This window comes from Musca autumnalis, unplaced genomic scaffold (genome assembly GCF_047663935.1).
Source record: "Musca autumnalis isolate F117 unplaced genomic scaffold, ASM4766393v1 scaffold_5, whole genome shotgun sequence".
Classification (NCBI taxonomy): Eukaryota; Metazoa; Arthropoda; class Insecta; order Diptera; family Muscidae; genus Musca; species Musca autumnalis.
In genome coordinates this window covers 46,304,433-46,320,468 of record NW_027412088.1, presented here as the reverse complement: position 1 = coordinate 46,320,468, position 16,036 = coordinate 46,304,433, and the positions used below count along the sequence as shown (strand labels likewise).

General features: G+C 42.7%; 1 protein-coding gene across 1 annotated transcript in view; it reads right to left on the bottom strand.

Moving 5' to 3' along the window:
* The window catches only part of Lapsyn (Leucine-rich repeat activity-regulated protein at synapses), a 69,222-nt gene that overhangs the window by 8,092 nt on the left and 45,094 nt on the right, over positions 1-16,036 (bottom strand). Inside the window, exon 2 of the mRNA XM_073989168.1 lies at positions 10,887-11,073. Coding sequence (XP_073845269.1) covers positions 10,887-11,072 — 186 coding nt within the window. The 5' untranslated portion in view covers position 11,073. The remainder of the gene's footprint in view (positions 1-10,886; positions 11,074-16,036) is intronic.

Here is a 16,036-nt window from a genome sequence, read left to right as displayed (position 1 = left end):
CCAATATGAATTGAGGCGGCGGCACCTTCCGGATATTATATAATTGGTTCACAAACATCACATAAGGGACAAGGGAGACTTCTCTCATATCAATGAGTGCACCCCGATTCATATTAGCTCAATGATATGGGACCTACAGTTTATCGCCGAGTCCGAACGGCGTGTCTAAGACACAACTTTTGTAGAGAAGTTTTGTATGGCTGAAATACTCAGCAAATGTCGCCTACATTACTGAGGGGTATTTTGCCACCGTTGAATTGATGTTGTCTGGCCGGGCAATCAAACCCACGACCTTCAGCTTATAGAGAGCTATTATTCTCCCACCACCAGTGGTGAAGATTCTGCCTCACATTACATAACATATCATCCAAACGACCTCGAGCATGACTTCCGCGCAGGCAATACTGCGATATAGGGGACTTCTATAGACCCTTTCTGACAGAAAGGGTGCTTCATTAGACCCTTTCTGACAGAAAGAATGCTTCTATAGACACATCCTGAAAGAAGGAGGCACCTATAGTGCCCTCCCGAAAAAAGCGGGTTTCTATAAACCCTTCCTGAAAGAAAAGGTGGTTCTATAGACGCTTCCTGAAAGAAAGAGTGCATCTATAGTGCCCTCCTGAAAAAAACGTGCTTCTATAGACCATTCCTGAAAGAAAGGGTGCTTTTATAGACCCTTCCTGAAAGAAAAGGTGCTTCTATAGACCCTTCCTGAAAGAAAGAGTGCTTCTATAGACCCTTCCTGAAAGAAATGGTGCTTCTATAGACTCTTCCTGAAAGGAATGGTGCTTCTATAGACCCTTCCTTAAAGGAGTGGTGCTTCTATGGACCCTTCCTGAAAGAAAGGGTGGTTCTATAGACGCTTTCTGAAAGAAAGGGTGGTTCTATAGACGCTTTCTGAAAGAAAGGGTTCTTCTATAAAGCCTTCCTGAAAGAAAGGGTTCTTCTATAAAGCCTTCCTGAAAGAAGGGGTGCTTCTATAGAGCCTTCCTGAAAGAAAGAGGCTTCTTAGTGCCCTCCTGAAAAAAGCGTGCTTCTATAGACCCTTCCTGAAAGAAAATGTGCTTCTATAGACCCTTCCTGAAAGAAAGCGTGCTTCTATAGACCCTTCCTGAAAGAAAGCGTGCTTCTATAGTCTCTTCCTGAAAGAACGGGTCCTTCTATAGACTTTTCCTGAAAGAAAGAGTGCTTCTATAGACCCTTCCTGAAAGAAAGGGTGCTTCTATAGACCCTTCCTGAAAGAAAGGGTTCTTCTTTAAAGCCTTCCTGAAAGAAGGGGTGCTTCTATAGACCCTTTCTGAAAAGAATGGTGCTGCAATAGACCCTTCCTGAAAGGAATAGCGCTTCTATAAACCCTTCCTGAGAGAAAGGGTGCTTCTATAGACCCTACCTGAAAGAGAGGATGCTTCTATAGACCCTTCCTGAAAGAAAGGGTGTTTCTATAGACTCTTCCTGAAAGAAAGGGTGCTTCTATAGACCCTTCCTGAAAGAAAGGGTTCTTCTATAAAACCTTCCTGAAAGAAGGGGTGCTTCTATAGACCCTTCCTGAAAGAAAGGGTGCTTCTATAGACCCTTTCTGAAAAGAATGGTGCTGCAATAGACCCTTCCTGAAAGGAATAGCGCTTCTATAAACCCTTCCTGAGAGAAAGGGTGCTTCTATAGACCCCTCCTGGATGGAATGTTGCTTCTATAGACCCTTCCTGAAAAAAAGGGTGCTTCTATAGACCCTCCCTGAAAGAATGGGTGCTTCTATAGAGCTTTCGTGAAAGAAAGGGTGATTCTATAGACCCTTCGTGAAGGAAAGGGTGCTTCTATAGACCCTTCCTGAAAGAAAGGGCGCTTCTATAGACCCTTCCTGAAAGAAAGGGTGCTTCTATAGACCTTTCCTGAAAGAAAGGGCGCATCTAGCTAATGAGCATGATGAACTTCGTCGTGCCAACCCCAGTGACCCTAGAGTCAATGAGCTGACACTGGAAGTTAACAGGTTGGTCGGTGAGCATAAAAGGAACATGTGATTAAATCATTTGAAGAGTTGCAACATTGGAGCCGGAATAAATGAATTGTGGGCAACGTTTAAGTCACCCTGGAACCCTGAAAAGGAGGAATATATGACCTCAGTCACGTTTGCGACGTTACACTGACTGATCCGAAGAGGTGAGCAAGTTATTTTGAAGCCGATAAACCACCAAAATTTACAACGGATGATTGCATCTGTCACGTTTAACGGCGTGGCTGTGACAGATCCGAAGAGGTGCGCTGGCTATTTCTGCCGACAATTTATCGAGCACCCCTATAGCGACCGGGCGAAGAGAAGTGTTTTGCGTCGTTTGCGATCTCTACCAGCCGAGTAAGAACCGCCACAATTTACGATGGATGATGTTGCAGATGTTATCCGAGGCGCAAAGTCATCCAAAGTGCTTGGACCTGACGGAATTTCCATGGTGATGCTAAAACAGCTGGATGACAAAGGAGTCGAGTATTTAAGTAAGGTCCTCAACTTATCGCTAGCCACCCTAATGGTTCCCGATACCTGGAAGATGGGCAGGGTGGTGCCGCTGCTGAAACCTGGCAAAGATGCCAGTAAACGTGAGTCGTACAGGCCGATTTCACTTCTATCACCAGTAGCAAAGATACTCGGGGCATTACTCCTCCACAGCATCAGAATGTGTTATCCAGTTGCAGATCATCAACAGGGGTTTCGGAAGCTGCACAGTACCACAACAGCACTGCACGCCATTTCCACATATATTGGACGAGGACTCAACCAGGACAAACCATGTTACAGAACAGTGATGGTAGCATTGGATGTGACCAAAGCGTTTGATACGGTCAGCCATTGTAGGCTGTTCGAGAATATCGAGAATACTACCCTCCGGTCTTGTCTGAAACGCTGGGTCATCAACTATTTGTGTGGTCACCAGTCATACGTGGAATTCAGAGACTGGAAGTCCAAACTCCGTAGAGTGAAGCAGGGAGTTCCCCAAGGAGGGGTGGTATCTCCGGAACTGTTTAACCTATACCTCTCTGCAATTCCACGCCCTCCCAACGGCATTGAGTTAATTACGTACGCGGATGATTGTACACTCATGGCGTCAGGTCCCAATATCGGTAACGTTTGTGACAGGCTAAATGCCTATCTCATTGATCTTGTAGAGTTTTTTCACGCGAGGAATATGAAAATATCCACCACTAAGTCAACAGCCACACTGTTCACCACATGGACGGCGCAAATGAAGCTTCCACTGAATGTGCAGGTCGACGGTGCAATTATTCCGACCACAAACTACCCCAAAGTCCTAGGGGTCACATTCGATAGCATGTATAAGTCTTCCCAGCATGCTACAGTTATCTGCGATAAGCTGAGAAACAGAAACAAGGTCCTCAAGTCACTAGGCGGCAGCAATTGGGGTGCGGATAAAAAAACCTTGTTAACCACATACAACGCGATAGGTCGCTCTGTGGTAAGCTATGCGGCGCCAGTGTGGTTTGCTAACGTAAATGATACGCAATGTGATAAACTAAAAATCTGTCAGAATGCTGCCCTGAGAACAACTACAGGGTGTCAGCTCATGTCTGCAGTGGACCATTTACATGAGAAGACAAAGATCCTTCCTGTGCGTCGTCACAACAGGATGTTGACAATGCAGTACTTGCTTGGATGCTATAGGTAAGACCACCCAAATCACCATCTGGTGAACCCCCCAGGCGAGTTAGGGAGGATTATAGAGATCTAGAGAGAGAGGTCCAAAGATATAAAAAGATAACCTCTAGATCAACGTGCATTCCAGGCAGGTTTAAGAGACATTCATACTGATGAGGTTGCAGAGCCTCTGGCAGCCTACAGTGTGAATCATCCTCCACCCGTGGCAGTGGAAGAACAACAGCTGCCAAGACAAAGGAGAGTCGTGTTAGCACAACTTAGATCTGGTTGGTGCAGCCGCCTCAATTCTTATTGGGCCAGGATTGATGGCACGCGGAATATCTGCCCAGCATGTGGCACCGGTCCGCATACTACGCAGCACCTGTTTAACTGCCCAGCCAACACGACTGACTTAACTCCTCTCTCTCTGTGAACTAATCCTATTCAGGTGGCTTCCTTTCTGAACTTGGATCTGGAGGCAGAGCCGAATCAATAAAATAAAGATTTACATGTACTTGTAGAAGCTGCTACAACAACAACAACGGATGATTGCGAATGTCATCAGAAAAACTAAATCATCCAAAGCATTGGGAGCTGATGGAAACTCCATAGTAATGCTGAAACAGCTGGATGTGCCGGGAGTAGAGCATCTCTCACCCATACCCACATCGTTCCCGAAGTCTGGAAAATGGGCAGGGCGGTTCCGCTACTGAAGCCAGGCAAGGATGACAGCAAAAGTGAATATTAGAGATCGATTTGTCTTTTGTCGCCCGTAGCAAGCATCCCTGAAGCTAGAATCTTCCCCAGCGTCAGAAATAGCAATCCCTTTGCCGATCATCAGCATGGGTTCCGTAAGCAGCACAGCACGACAACAGCTCTGTACGCCATCTCCACATATATTAGTCGAGGACTCAACCTGAGCATGACGTGTGATAGAACAGTGATGGTGGCGATTTAGGAGATTAAGAGTGGTTCTCCCGGTCTTGCTTAGACGACCAAAAGCAGATCTTGTTTTTTGAGTCTATTTGTCACTGTACATTTGTAGTGCCTGCGCACTAAAGTGAATCAGTGCGAATGCTATTCAAGCCTGCCTGATAGGCTCCTTGATCTAGAAGTTCTCGTTTGTAGCTTTGGACCTCTCTCTCTCTCTCTCTCTCTAGATGTAGTGCCTGAGTGTGGCAGGGATGCTCACGGCGATAACAACCAATCAGATACTGCATCGACAACATCTTGTTTTGCTGATGCACCGCTAAAATCGTCGTCTCCTCATTAAAATGGTCCACTGGTGTCAGGAGGAGGCACCCTGTTGCAGTCCTCAGGACGCAAAATTCCGTTGATATGAATATTATTGCACTGTGTAGCTCTAACATTTGCATATTACACTGGCACCGCATAGCATACCACAGACCGGCCTATTGTTTTGTAAGAGGTCAACAAGGTTAGTGATAGATGTGGCTTGGGTGGACAAATTAAACATGCTATCGAACGAGGACACCATCGACTAATATAATCAGGCGGAGCCTGGTTTCAGTCGTTCAGGTGGTGAACATTGTGGCAGTAGATTTAGCGGTGGGTATTTCCATATTACTCAGATGGAAGAAATGCACTTAGTCAGCTATTTATGTATTTAACCTGTCACATACATATGTCGTCGACAATAGGATCCGACGACAAGATGGTATACATCCGTATTCGTATACATTACAATATCTATGCCGTCTGGATGGTGTGGAATTTCAGAAAGGTAGAGGTATAACAGTTCCCGAGATATCACCCCGCCTTCAAACATTCCCTGTTTCACACTTCGATTTCTTATTTCTGAATTTCTCAAACGACTGGCGTCGACACATACATATAACTGATTATACAACGTTTCAAACACGACTGGAGGTAAGTCATTCCTATATCCTTGAATAGCATGGCATGGTTGACGGTAGGGATAGGTAATCGAATCGATTAATCGAAAGTCAAGATTAATCGACAAGTCGACTTTTTGCAGTTAAAGTCTAAAAATCGTCGTCGACTTTTGGCTGGAGGGAAAATCGCATAATCGATTATCTTGTGATCGATCTTTGAGTTTGCCCATTGATGGCTGACTTGGCGGTTTTACATTTTCAAAAGAAAACTCGAAAATCGACGAATAATCGATTTTCTAGGGTTATGAAAAAGTCGAGTTTTATGACAAGTGAAATAATCGCCAGACAGGAAAATCGCATTTTTAGTTTAAGGCCAAAATCGGAAAGTCGAAAAATCGATTATTGCTTTCCATTACCTCTCCCTAGTTGACGGTATCGAAGACCTTCGTTGAGTCAAAAGTCACCATGACTGTTCAGTCGCACGGCCTGTTTTGGTTCAGTCCTCGACTGAAATGTGTGTAGATGTTGTTGCAGGAGAAATTTCTTCTTGCAACAACATGTAAGCAACCAGACACACACATATACTTGTCTAGTCTTTACAGTTATATGTCTTTGATACCAGCATCTAGTAGCACATTTACATTAACGATCAAATATGAACAGATTCCCTATTGCAATCGAAATGCTGTGAAATATATAAAGTATTCGTACTTCATGTTCTGAAGTGAGAACTGACTTAATTTTTTATTAAATATAATTTTCAAATTTACCCAATTACATTGTCCATCTATGTAAATACCAGAAGAACAATCTTCCCACTTCATTCATTCCACAATAAAAAAATGCTCCATATACCTACAACAGACTTAAAACATGGACACAACTTAAATGAAAACAGCCAGACAGACATGGCATCACATCAAGACTTCAAAACAAAGTAAACGGGGTATTATTTAGCAATTAAGACCAATTGAGCTTCATTTATGCTGGAGGGCATGGCATGGCTGAGCTGGCAAAACTTTCAGCATTTTTTTTTATTGAAAATTTACCAGAAAACAACAAATGAAGAACGCAGACAAAACAAAAACCCAAACAGCACGAATAAAAAACCAAAGCAAAAACCTCGGAAATTTTTGTGTGAAATGCACAGCATATTTAGTTTCATTGAAATAAATTGATGGCCATGTTAGACACAGACAGTGAGTGAATGTGCGAGCGGGAGAATATGACGTTTGACCATGCAACAAAAGCTAAAGAAGAATAGCAGGGAATGTCATTTTCCACCATGAGTTCAAACTAATATATTACAGCAAGTTTAGAAACTTCAGAAAATCCTTAAATTCCAAGTCAAGAAAAGCGATCGATTTTCTTGGCAATAAATTAGAAGCAATTTTCATTTCTTGAAACACCTCCTTTCTTCTTTGTTGAACTCCAAACTGGATCATAAGCAAAACATCATAAGTCGTGGTGCTTTATGTGAGTACTACCTTACGGTCTACCTCACAGTGCTCTCAACACCGGGTGAATACAATGCGTCTACCAACGCCCCCGCACAGAAAGTACGAGTACCAATTTGCTCGCACGTATTTGGACGTGGTCGCCTCCTTGGTTAGGAGCGGAGCCTATCTAAACTCCTGCCTTTCTATGGATCAGGCACCCGGTTGATATGCAACTCCACATTCGAGCCGAAACTCTACCCGCGATTTGGGTCTAAACCACAGCCACTGCGATGCTCCCACAAGGGGTCCAACACCAACTGTCAGGCCAGATGCGAAGATTTGGGGGCACCTGGCACCCGCGGTACCAGAATATAGCCTCCGGTCAGGCTTCGTGGTCACCTCCTCCATATAAACCAGCGGAACAAAACATACAAGACAGGACCACAAACAATTAACATGCTGTCCTCACGGACTGCACCATGGGTCCACAGGGACCGCGGCAACGGACAACACAACACAAACAATAGACGAAGCCACCCTCACGGATGACCGGCACGACACCCACACCAGGACCTGACGCCGCACCAACCAACTCCACCAACTTTCCTTCAACACCACACGCCCAAATTGTAGAGATGACCATGTGGAGGAATTACCTCCACTAAGTCTAATCCTTCCCCTAACAAACACTTCACGTGCATACCTACTTAAACAACTAAAAGTCCGCCTATCTCCAAGTGCCCTACTGAAATCCCACCCCGCCCCTCCATATGTGATACCCATATTGACTAAATCTCTAATGTCATCATAGTACCGGCATTCCGTCAGTATATGCGGCCAGTCTTCGGTCATCCCACACCCACATAAATCTGTCCTTGCATATAAAAATGCATTTAGAGAGCCATGCCCCGTCAGTAAGAATCCCAGACTCATGCTAAAGCCGAAGTCTGGACGGTCCAGTACGAACGTAGCGTCACGAATAAATTCGTACGTCACTGTCCGTCCACCTATTCCGCCACCTAACAGCAGCACGCTCCCGAAGGATTGCACTGCGCCGCCTAACATCCCCATCCACCAGATCAGAAGGCCCGAGCCAATCACCCTCAGGCAGTTGCAAGCCACGCTTCAGCTTGTACAGAACAGTCCTACATCTCGCTTCCAGGTCAAAGGGCAGGGCGCCAAGTAGCACCTGCATTGCGTCCGTGGACACAGTGCGGCACACTGGCAGACATGCTAACATGACCACACGTTGACACGACAATAGCTTCCTACGCCCAACAACAGATTCTGCTGCAGCACACAATACAGGCAACAAAGAGTCCACCATATATGGTGCGCACGGAACGTCTGCTCAAACCCCAGTCGGTCCGCAAGACCCTTCTAACCATACCAGCTACAGCAGTTAACTTGTCCTTCAAACGATCAAAGTGCGGCAGGAAATTCATTCTCTCGGCCATGGTTATCCCAAGGTACTTGACCTGCTTGACATACCGTATGCCGTGGTCACCAAATCGAACATGGGGAGGTCGACTGTGCGCTAATCTGCCTTTCAGCAGCATTAGATCACTCTTCCTCTTAGACACCTCAACACCCACTCGGTCACTCCAGACCCCCACGATGCCCATGGCCTCCTCAGCACGACGTTCCAGTTCGGCACGAGCCTCACCTTCGATCATGATGAGCAGATCATCAGCATACGCACAGATCTTGAAAGTGGTCGCTAACTCCCGCAGCAGAGAGTCCATCATGAGGTTCCAAATAAATGGATCACAGATAGACCCCTGAGGACAGCCTCGCTCCACATCTGTCCAGACCGTCTCACTGGCTCCCACGACACAAGCCCTTCGTCCACTGAAATAACTCGAGGAGAGAACAAACTCCCGACACCTGATTTCAGACAGCTTAGCGAGCACGCTATCCCACGAAAGGAAGTCAAATGCACCCTTAAAGTCAACAAATATGCTTAAAGCTTGGGTCACACTAGGCAAATATTTGCTCCAGCGACAGGGAGTGTGTGTTTACTGAGAGCAAGTGAGCATAAATTTCAATGCATTATTTACGCTCATTTGCTCTCAGTAAGCGCACACTGCCGGTCGCTACAGCAAATATTTGCCTAATGTGACCCTAGTTTATGACATATGTGGCATTTGACCCGCTCAGACTGTTCTGCACATGCATCCACGCGTCCACTGTACCTCTACCCTCGACAAAGCCGAACTGATGCGCACTCCTCAAGCCTTGGCACAATAATCCTCTCCAGCATTTTTCCAAGCACTGGGAGAAGGCTTATGCCCCGATACGAGCGAGGATTACACCTTACCCGATCAGGCGACTTGAGGAGCACCACGACGCGAGCTTCTTTCCACGCACGCGGGAAGTACGCCTGGTTAATGCAACCACCAAGAACGGACTCAATATACTCAGGTATGACCTTCCACATGGCTTTATACATCCTTTCAGTCATGCCGTCGATACCTGGCGATTTTCTACTCCTAATCCGGCAGATACTGTCCGCAACTTCATTACGCTCCAAGTCCGGAGGCTCACCCAACTCCCACACAAGCGGGGGAGGTGAATGAGTCTCCGACCTTGGGAAGAAAGACCCCAGCAAAATCCCTACGTTTCCCGCCCACCCCGAGGCCGTCGATGTGGATCCAAGACGCAACGCCTGTAGGTCAACCTGACGCTTAGACCCACCGTGTCGGCACACACGGTATACCTTTCCCCACGGTATACCTTTTCCTGTATAAATCTCCTCCAATCGTCTTCTTTACTCCTAGATAGCTCGTCCTTGTACGTCTTAAGAGCAGCAAGGAACTCAGCTTTACGCTGAGCCAGATCTTCCGCATTGGTTCGTCTCTCCCTTTGGAAACGCTTCCTCAGGCGCGCAACTCCCCTCCGCATTAGACCCAGCTCGCGGGTCCACCATTTGACCTTACTTGGCTTCACCTGACGGCGTCTGCCAAGGAGTACGTCATTGAAGCTTCTCATCCACTCATTCAACTTGCTGACCTGGTCATCTAACATCAGTGCCCTGAAGTCCGCTAATGGCATAGCTGCCTCCCTGACACAGTTCGCATAATGGTCCCAGTTCACGTCTCGTTCCATCCAACCCCGGTAACACTCAGCCGGTCGCGTCCTTTCCCGTGGCGTGACCATAATTTCAATGAGCCTATGGTCACTAATACCCCAGTCTTCACTAATCTGCCCACTAAACTGGTAAGCCGTCATTGCTGCCCCATTTGCAACCGTCACGTAAGCAAAACATCAGTTAATTTACACCCGATATTCACGCGCATTTACACCAGCGTTCGATCAAACACAGTGGGAGTCAATTAAACATATTCCTATGACAGCCGTTGTTTTTCTCTCAAAAATTCTGTCTTGTATTTTATAAAGACGAACGAAGAAGAATACTCTTTCTCTCTATCTGAGCATCTCTGATTTACACCGTGAAACAAAATTATCTCCCTCTATCTCTCTCATATTTCACTGTGATGTGATTCTACGACATGCAATATTCTTTTCATTTAATTGAAAATGTAAATCGCCCACAATACCAAACAAATAATAGCAGACTAGAGACTATCCAGGGCCGTCACATTGCGACACATTGGCTGCACCCGCAACATTCAATATTCCATGTTCTCTGTCCGTTTATGCGTCCGTCGTTTTACAAACAAATCAAGTTCACAAAAGTTAACAGCCACTTAAATTGAGCATAATGACAATAATTGAATATCATTCATTCAATTATCATAGAATGCAACAACAACAACAGCAGCAGTAACAACTACTGAAATTACACACCTAATAAACAAACCAGCAACAAATAATGGAAACAAGTGTCGTCTAGGCTATACTTTAATGCACACGATATTTTGTGATTTACAAAAAAAAAAAAAAAAAAAAAAAAAAAAAATATTTGAAAAAACAACAACTCAAACTTACCTCCACAGATGACTTGAGATACTGTGGCACCTCCCTTAAATTCATATCGTAACAACGTATCTTTAGCAGCTTCTCCACTCGTGTATATTTACATTTTCGTTCTTCGGGTCCGACAAAACCAAATGCCAACATTTTGCCGAATATCAAAAGGAAGGATATTTGCAAGATCACCGAACTGAGTTCCATACTGAAATGAAAGAAAATGAAACACAAAAATTAAATAAATATCAGGACATTCATTTTTGGGAAGGTCAATGAGCAGCATCCAACCGGAGCAGTAAAGGAATTCGTTCTGCTATGTGTGGTTGTTGTTGTCAATAATGATGACGAAATATGCAAATATATTTACGGTAGTTATTCCAAGAGTTCTTTGTTAATATGATGGCGCATGCATGTGGTGTGTGCGGCTGTGCGTGTGCACATAATCGCGGGCGGTACTTTAAAATCCACTTTAACAAGTGTTGGTGGCTACAAAAGAGTGAATCGAATAAAAACTACAAATTTGAAGAATAATATAAAAGAAGATCAGAAGATTGCCTATCCGACCTAATAAACATCCAGAGAAGTTTAGAACACTGCCCAAAATAAGTATAAGAACATGGTGATTGCAGGATAAACAAGGAAAACTCTTAAGATTTCGGCACATAAGCAGCAAGGCATTCTTGCTTAAGTCGTTTCTGGTAAAATCATAAAGAACGGTCCTATCAAAGTCGAACCAGGTTGTTCTTAAAAAGTCATCTACTGTGGAGTAGATGACTGAAAATGTCATCTATTGTGAAGTAGGTGTCTAAAAAAGTCATCTACTGTGGCGCAGATGCCTGAAAAAGTCATCAACTGTGGCGTAGATAACTGAAAAAGTCATCTGCTGTGCAGTAGATGCCTGAAAAAGTCTTATGCTGTGAAGTAGATGACTGAAAAAGTTATCTACTGTGGAGAAGGTGTCTGAAAAAATCATCTACTGTGGAGCAGATGACTGAAAAAGTCATCTACTGTGGAGTAGAAGGGGAAAAAAGTAATCTACTCTGGAGAAGATGACTGAAAAAGTCATCTACTGTGGAGTAGTTGACTGACAAAGTCATCTACTGTGGAGTAGATGACCGAAAAATACATCTACTATAGAGTAGATGACTGAAAAAAGCCATCTACTATAGAGTAGATGAAGAAGACATCTACTGTGGAGTAGATGACATAAAAAGTCATCAACTGTGGCGTTGATGACTGAAGAAGACATCCGCTGTGGAGTAGACGACTGAAAAAGTCATCTACTGTGGAGTAGATGACTGAAAAATTCATCTACTGTGGAATAGATGACTGAAAAAGGCATCTACTGAAAAAGTCATCTACTGTGGAGTAGAAGGGGAAAAAAGTAGATGACTGAAAAGGTAATCTACTGTGGAGTAGATGACCGGAAAATTGATCTACTCTGGAGAAGATGACTCGAAAAAGACATCTACTGTGGAGTAGATGACTGAAAAAGTTATCTACTGTGGCGTAGATGACTGAAGAAGACATCTACTGTGGAGTAGATGACTGCAAAATTCATCTATTGTGGAGTAGATGACTGAAAAATCGTATACTGTGGAGTAGATGACTGAAAAAGTCATCTACTGTGGAGTAGATAACTGAAAAAGACATCTACTGTGAAGTAGATGACTGAAAAACTCATCCACTGTGGAGTATATGACTGAAAAAGTCATCCACTGTGGAGTAGATGACTGAAAAAGTCATCTACTGTGAAGTAGTTGACTGAAAAAGTCATCTACTGTGGAGTAGATGACTGAAAAAGTCATCTACTGTGGAGTAGATGAATGAAAAAGTCATCTACTGTGGAAGAGGTGACTAAAGAATACATATACTGTGGGGTAGATGACTGAAAAAGTCATCTACTGTGGAGTAGATGACTGAAAAAGTCATCTACTGTGGAGTAGATTACTGAAAAAGTCATCTACTGTGGAGTAGATGACCGAGAAAGTCATCTACTGTGGAGTAGATGACTTAAAAAGTCATCTACTGTGGAGTAGATGACTTAAAAAGTCATCTACTGTGGAGTAGATGACTGAAAAATTCATCTACTGTGGAGTAGATGACTGAAAAAATCATCTACTGTGGAGTAGATTACTGAAAAAGTCATCTACTGTGGAGTAGATGACCGAGAAAGTCATCTACTGTGGAGTAGATGACTGAAAAAGTCATCTACTGTGGAGTAGATGACTGAAAAATTCATCTACTGTGGAGTAGATGACCGAGAAAGTCATCTACTGTGGAGTAGATGACTGAAAAAGTCATCTACTGTGGAGTAGATGACTGAAAAAATCATCTACTGTGGAGTAGATGACTGCAAAATTCATCTATTGTGGAGTAGATGACTGAAAAAGTCATCAACTGTGGCGTAGATGACTGAAGAAGACATCTACTGTGGAGTAGATGACTGAGAAAGTCATACACTGTGGAGTAGATGACTGAAAAAGTCATCTACAGTGGAGTAGATGACTGAAAAAGTCATCTACTGTGGAGTAGATGACTGAAAAAGTCATCTACTGTGGAGTAGATGACTGAAGAAGACATCTACTGTGGAGTAGATGACTGAAAAAGTCATACACTGTGGCGTAGATGACTGAAGAAGACATCTACTGTGGAGTAGATGACTGAGAAAGTCATACACTGTGGAGTAGATGACTGAAAAAGTCATCTACAGTGGAGTAGATGACTGAAAAAGTCATCTACTGTGGAGTAGATGACTGAAAAAGTCATCTACTGTGGAGTAGATGACTGAAGAAGACATCTACTGTGGAGTAGATGACTGAAAAAGTCATACACTGTGGCGTAGATGACTGAAGAAGACATCTACTGTGGAGTAGATGACTGAAAAAGTCATCTACTGTGGAGTAGATGACTGAAAAAGTCGTCTACTGTGGAGTAGATGACTGAAAAAGTTATCTACTGTGGCGTAGATGACTGAAGAAGACATCTACTGTGGAGTAGATGACTGAAGAAGACATCTACTGTGGAGTAGATGACTGAAAAAGTCATCTACAGTGGAGTAGATGACTGAAAAAGTCATCTACTGTGGAGTAGATGACTGAAAAAGTCGTTTAATGTGGAGTAGATGACTGAAGAAGTCATCTACTGTGGAGTAGACGACTGAAGAAGTCATCTACTGTGGAGTAGATGACTGAAAAAGTCATCTACTGTGGATTAGATGACTGAAAAAGTCGTCTAATGTGGAGTAGGTGACTGAAAAAGTCGTCTAATATGAAGTAGATGACTGAATAAGTCATCTACTGTGGAGTAGATGACCGAAAAAGTCATCTACTATAGAGTAGATGACTGAAAAAGTCATCTACTGTGGAGTAGATAACTGAAAAAATCATCTACTATTGAGTAGACGACAGAATAAGTCATCTACTGTAGGGTAGATTACTGAAAAATATATCTACTATTGTGTAGATGTCTGAAAAAGTCATCTAGTGTGCTTGCTTGCTTTTGGCATCTAATCTGCAGTATATAACTTATTATTTCTTTATTAGGAATTCTTCTCCTCACCAACGCTATGGCAATAGTATGTCTTAATCATCTACTTAATGGAATATTTAATAAACTAAAGCTAACTCTATATAAACATTCCACAGTGTACGCATTCCTGCAATAATTTTTGATAATTTTCTGCTTGTTGTTCTTGCTGTGTGTAGTGTAGTATTGTTTTGTGAATGAATTTCGGTTTCAATTGAATTTTTTGCGATTTGGTATTGAAATACGATATCCTTCCTGTTCTGTCTGTTCACGCAGGACATGCGGCAATAAGATCTCGTTGGCATGCAGTCCTTCGCATTGTATTTAAGTGTAAAATTTTGCGGCGTTAGCAAAACAAAATATGGAATTTAATAGGAAATTCTTTCGCGAATGCTGGCTGCAAATTCCAGGTTATAACTAACCAACATACGATATGTGTATGCTCACAGTTCTGCAAAGATTTTTGGAATAATACAAACACTTTAACTGGTTTCAAGAGGCATGCCTTGTCGGGTAATTTATATTGCCGTAATTCGCAGTTTGTTGGTGAGAGGTTGTGTTGTTGAAAAAAGTAAGGGATTGCCAATTACCTCACCTCTTTCTACTACAAGCTAAATATTGCGGTAATTGTAACTGACTGGTGTTAATCAGGAGTTTAAATTCTGGCACTTATGGCAATACACCATTTTATAAGCTTTTATTTAGAACAGCAATAAACAAATTAATACATTTTATTATTTCATTTTATTTCCATTTAAGATCAATAACCATTTGCGGTTAATTTTGTAAAATAATTATGGGGCGTAGTTATTTTTTGTTGTTTCTCAAAAACGTACAACTCATTCGAAATTCATTCATGCCTATCACCGCTTTTCCAAAACTATTCATTGATTACTTTTCCTTTGCACAACAGAAAGAACACAGCCCGGGAGGGAAATAAAAAAATTGCATAGTAAAATTTTCTAACAATAATTTTAGATTTTTGTTTGAATTGTTTTTGTTGTTGTTGTTATTTGTTTCTGTTTGTTAAACGCCTAACTTACGAACAATTTGTAGTGAAATAAAGAAATCACATCGTAGCGAGTGAGTGAGTGAATCCATCAAATTAGAATGCCACAAATTATCGAAGTAGTAAAAATGTCATCGGCCCAATTTATCAAAAGCCTCGGAACAAAAAAAAAACTCGATTCATTCGCTTGAATTCATTCAGAGAATGTAACCGAAAATTTTGTTAAGATTCAAGTTCACAAGTAATTTAACGCTGGATGGCTGTCATGGCAGCTACCCACCCAAACGACACAAATATTCGCCACACAGAGGAGCAGCCATCAGCATAGACAACAACCAGCAGAGGAAATAATGAGGTCAAAAAAAAAACGAAATAGAGGTGTGTTTATAATTATGTACAGTGGGTAAAAAAATAATAAAAAATGAAACAAGTAAAAAATCTACTATCTACTGGAGTACATGACTAAAACAGTCCCCAACTGTTGATTTGCTGTCTGATCTGCTATAAAGTGAATGATTGAAAAAGTCATCTTCTATAGTGTATATTGGCGGTAGAAGTCGTATTTTATGAAGTAGATGACAGAAAAAGGTGACAAAAGAATTTTGAAATTTATTTAAGAATTTTGCCTATT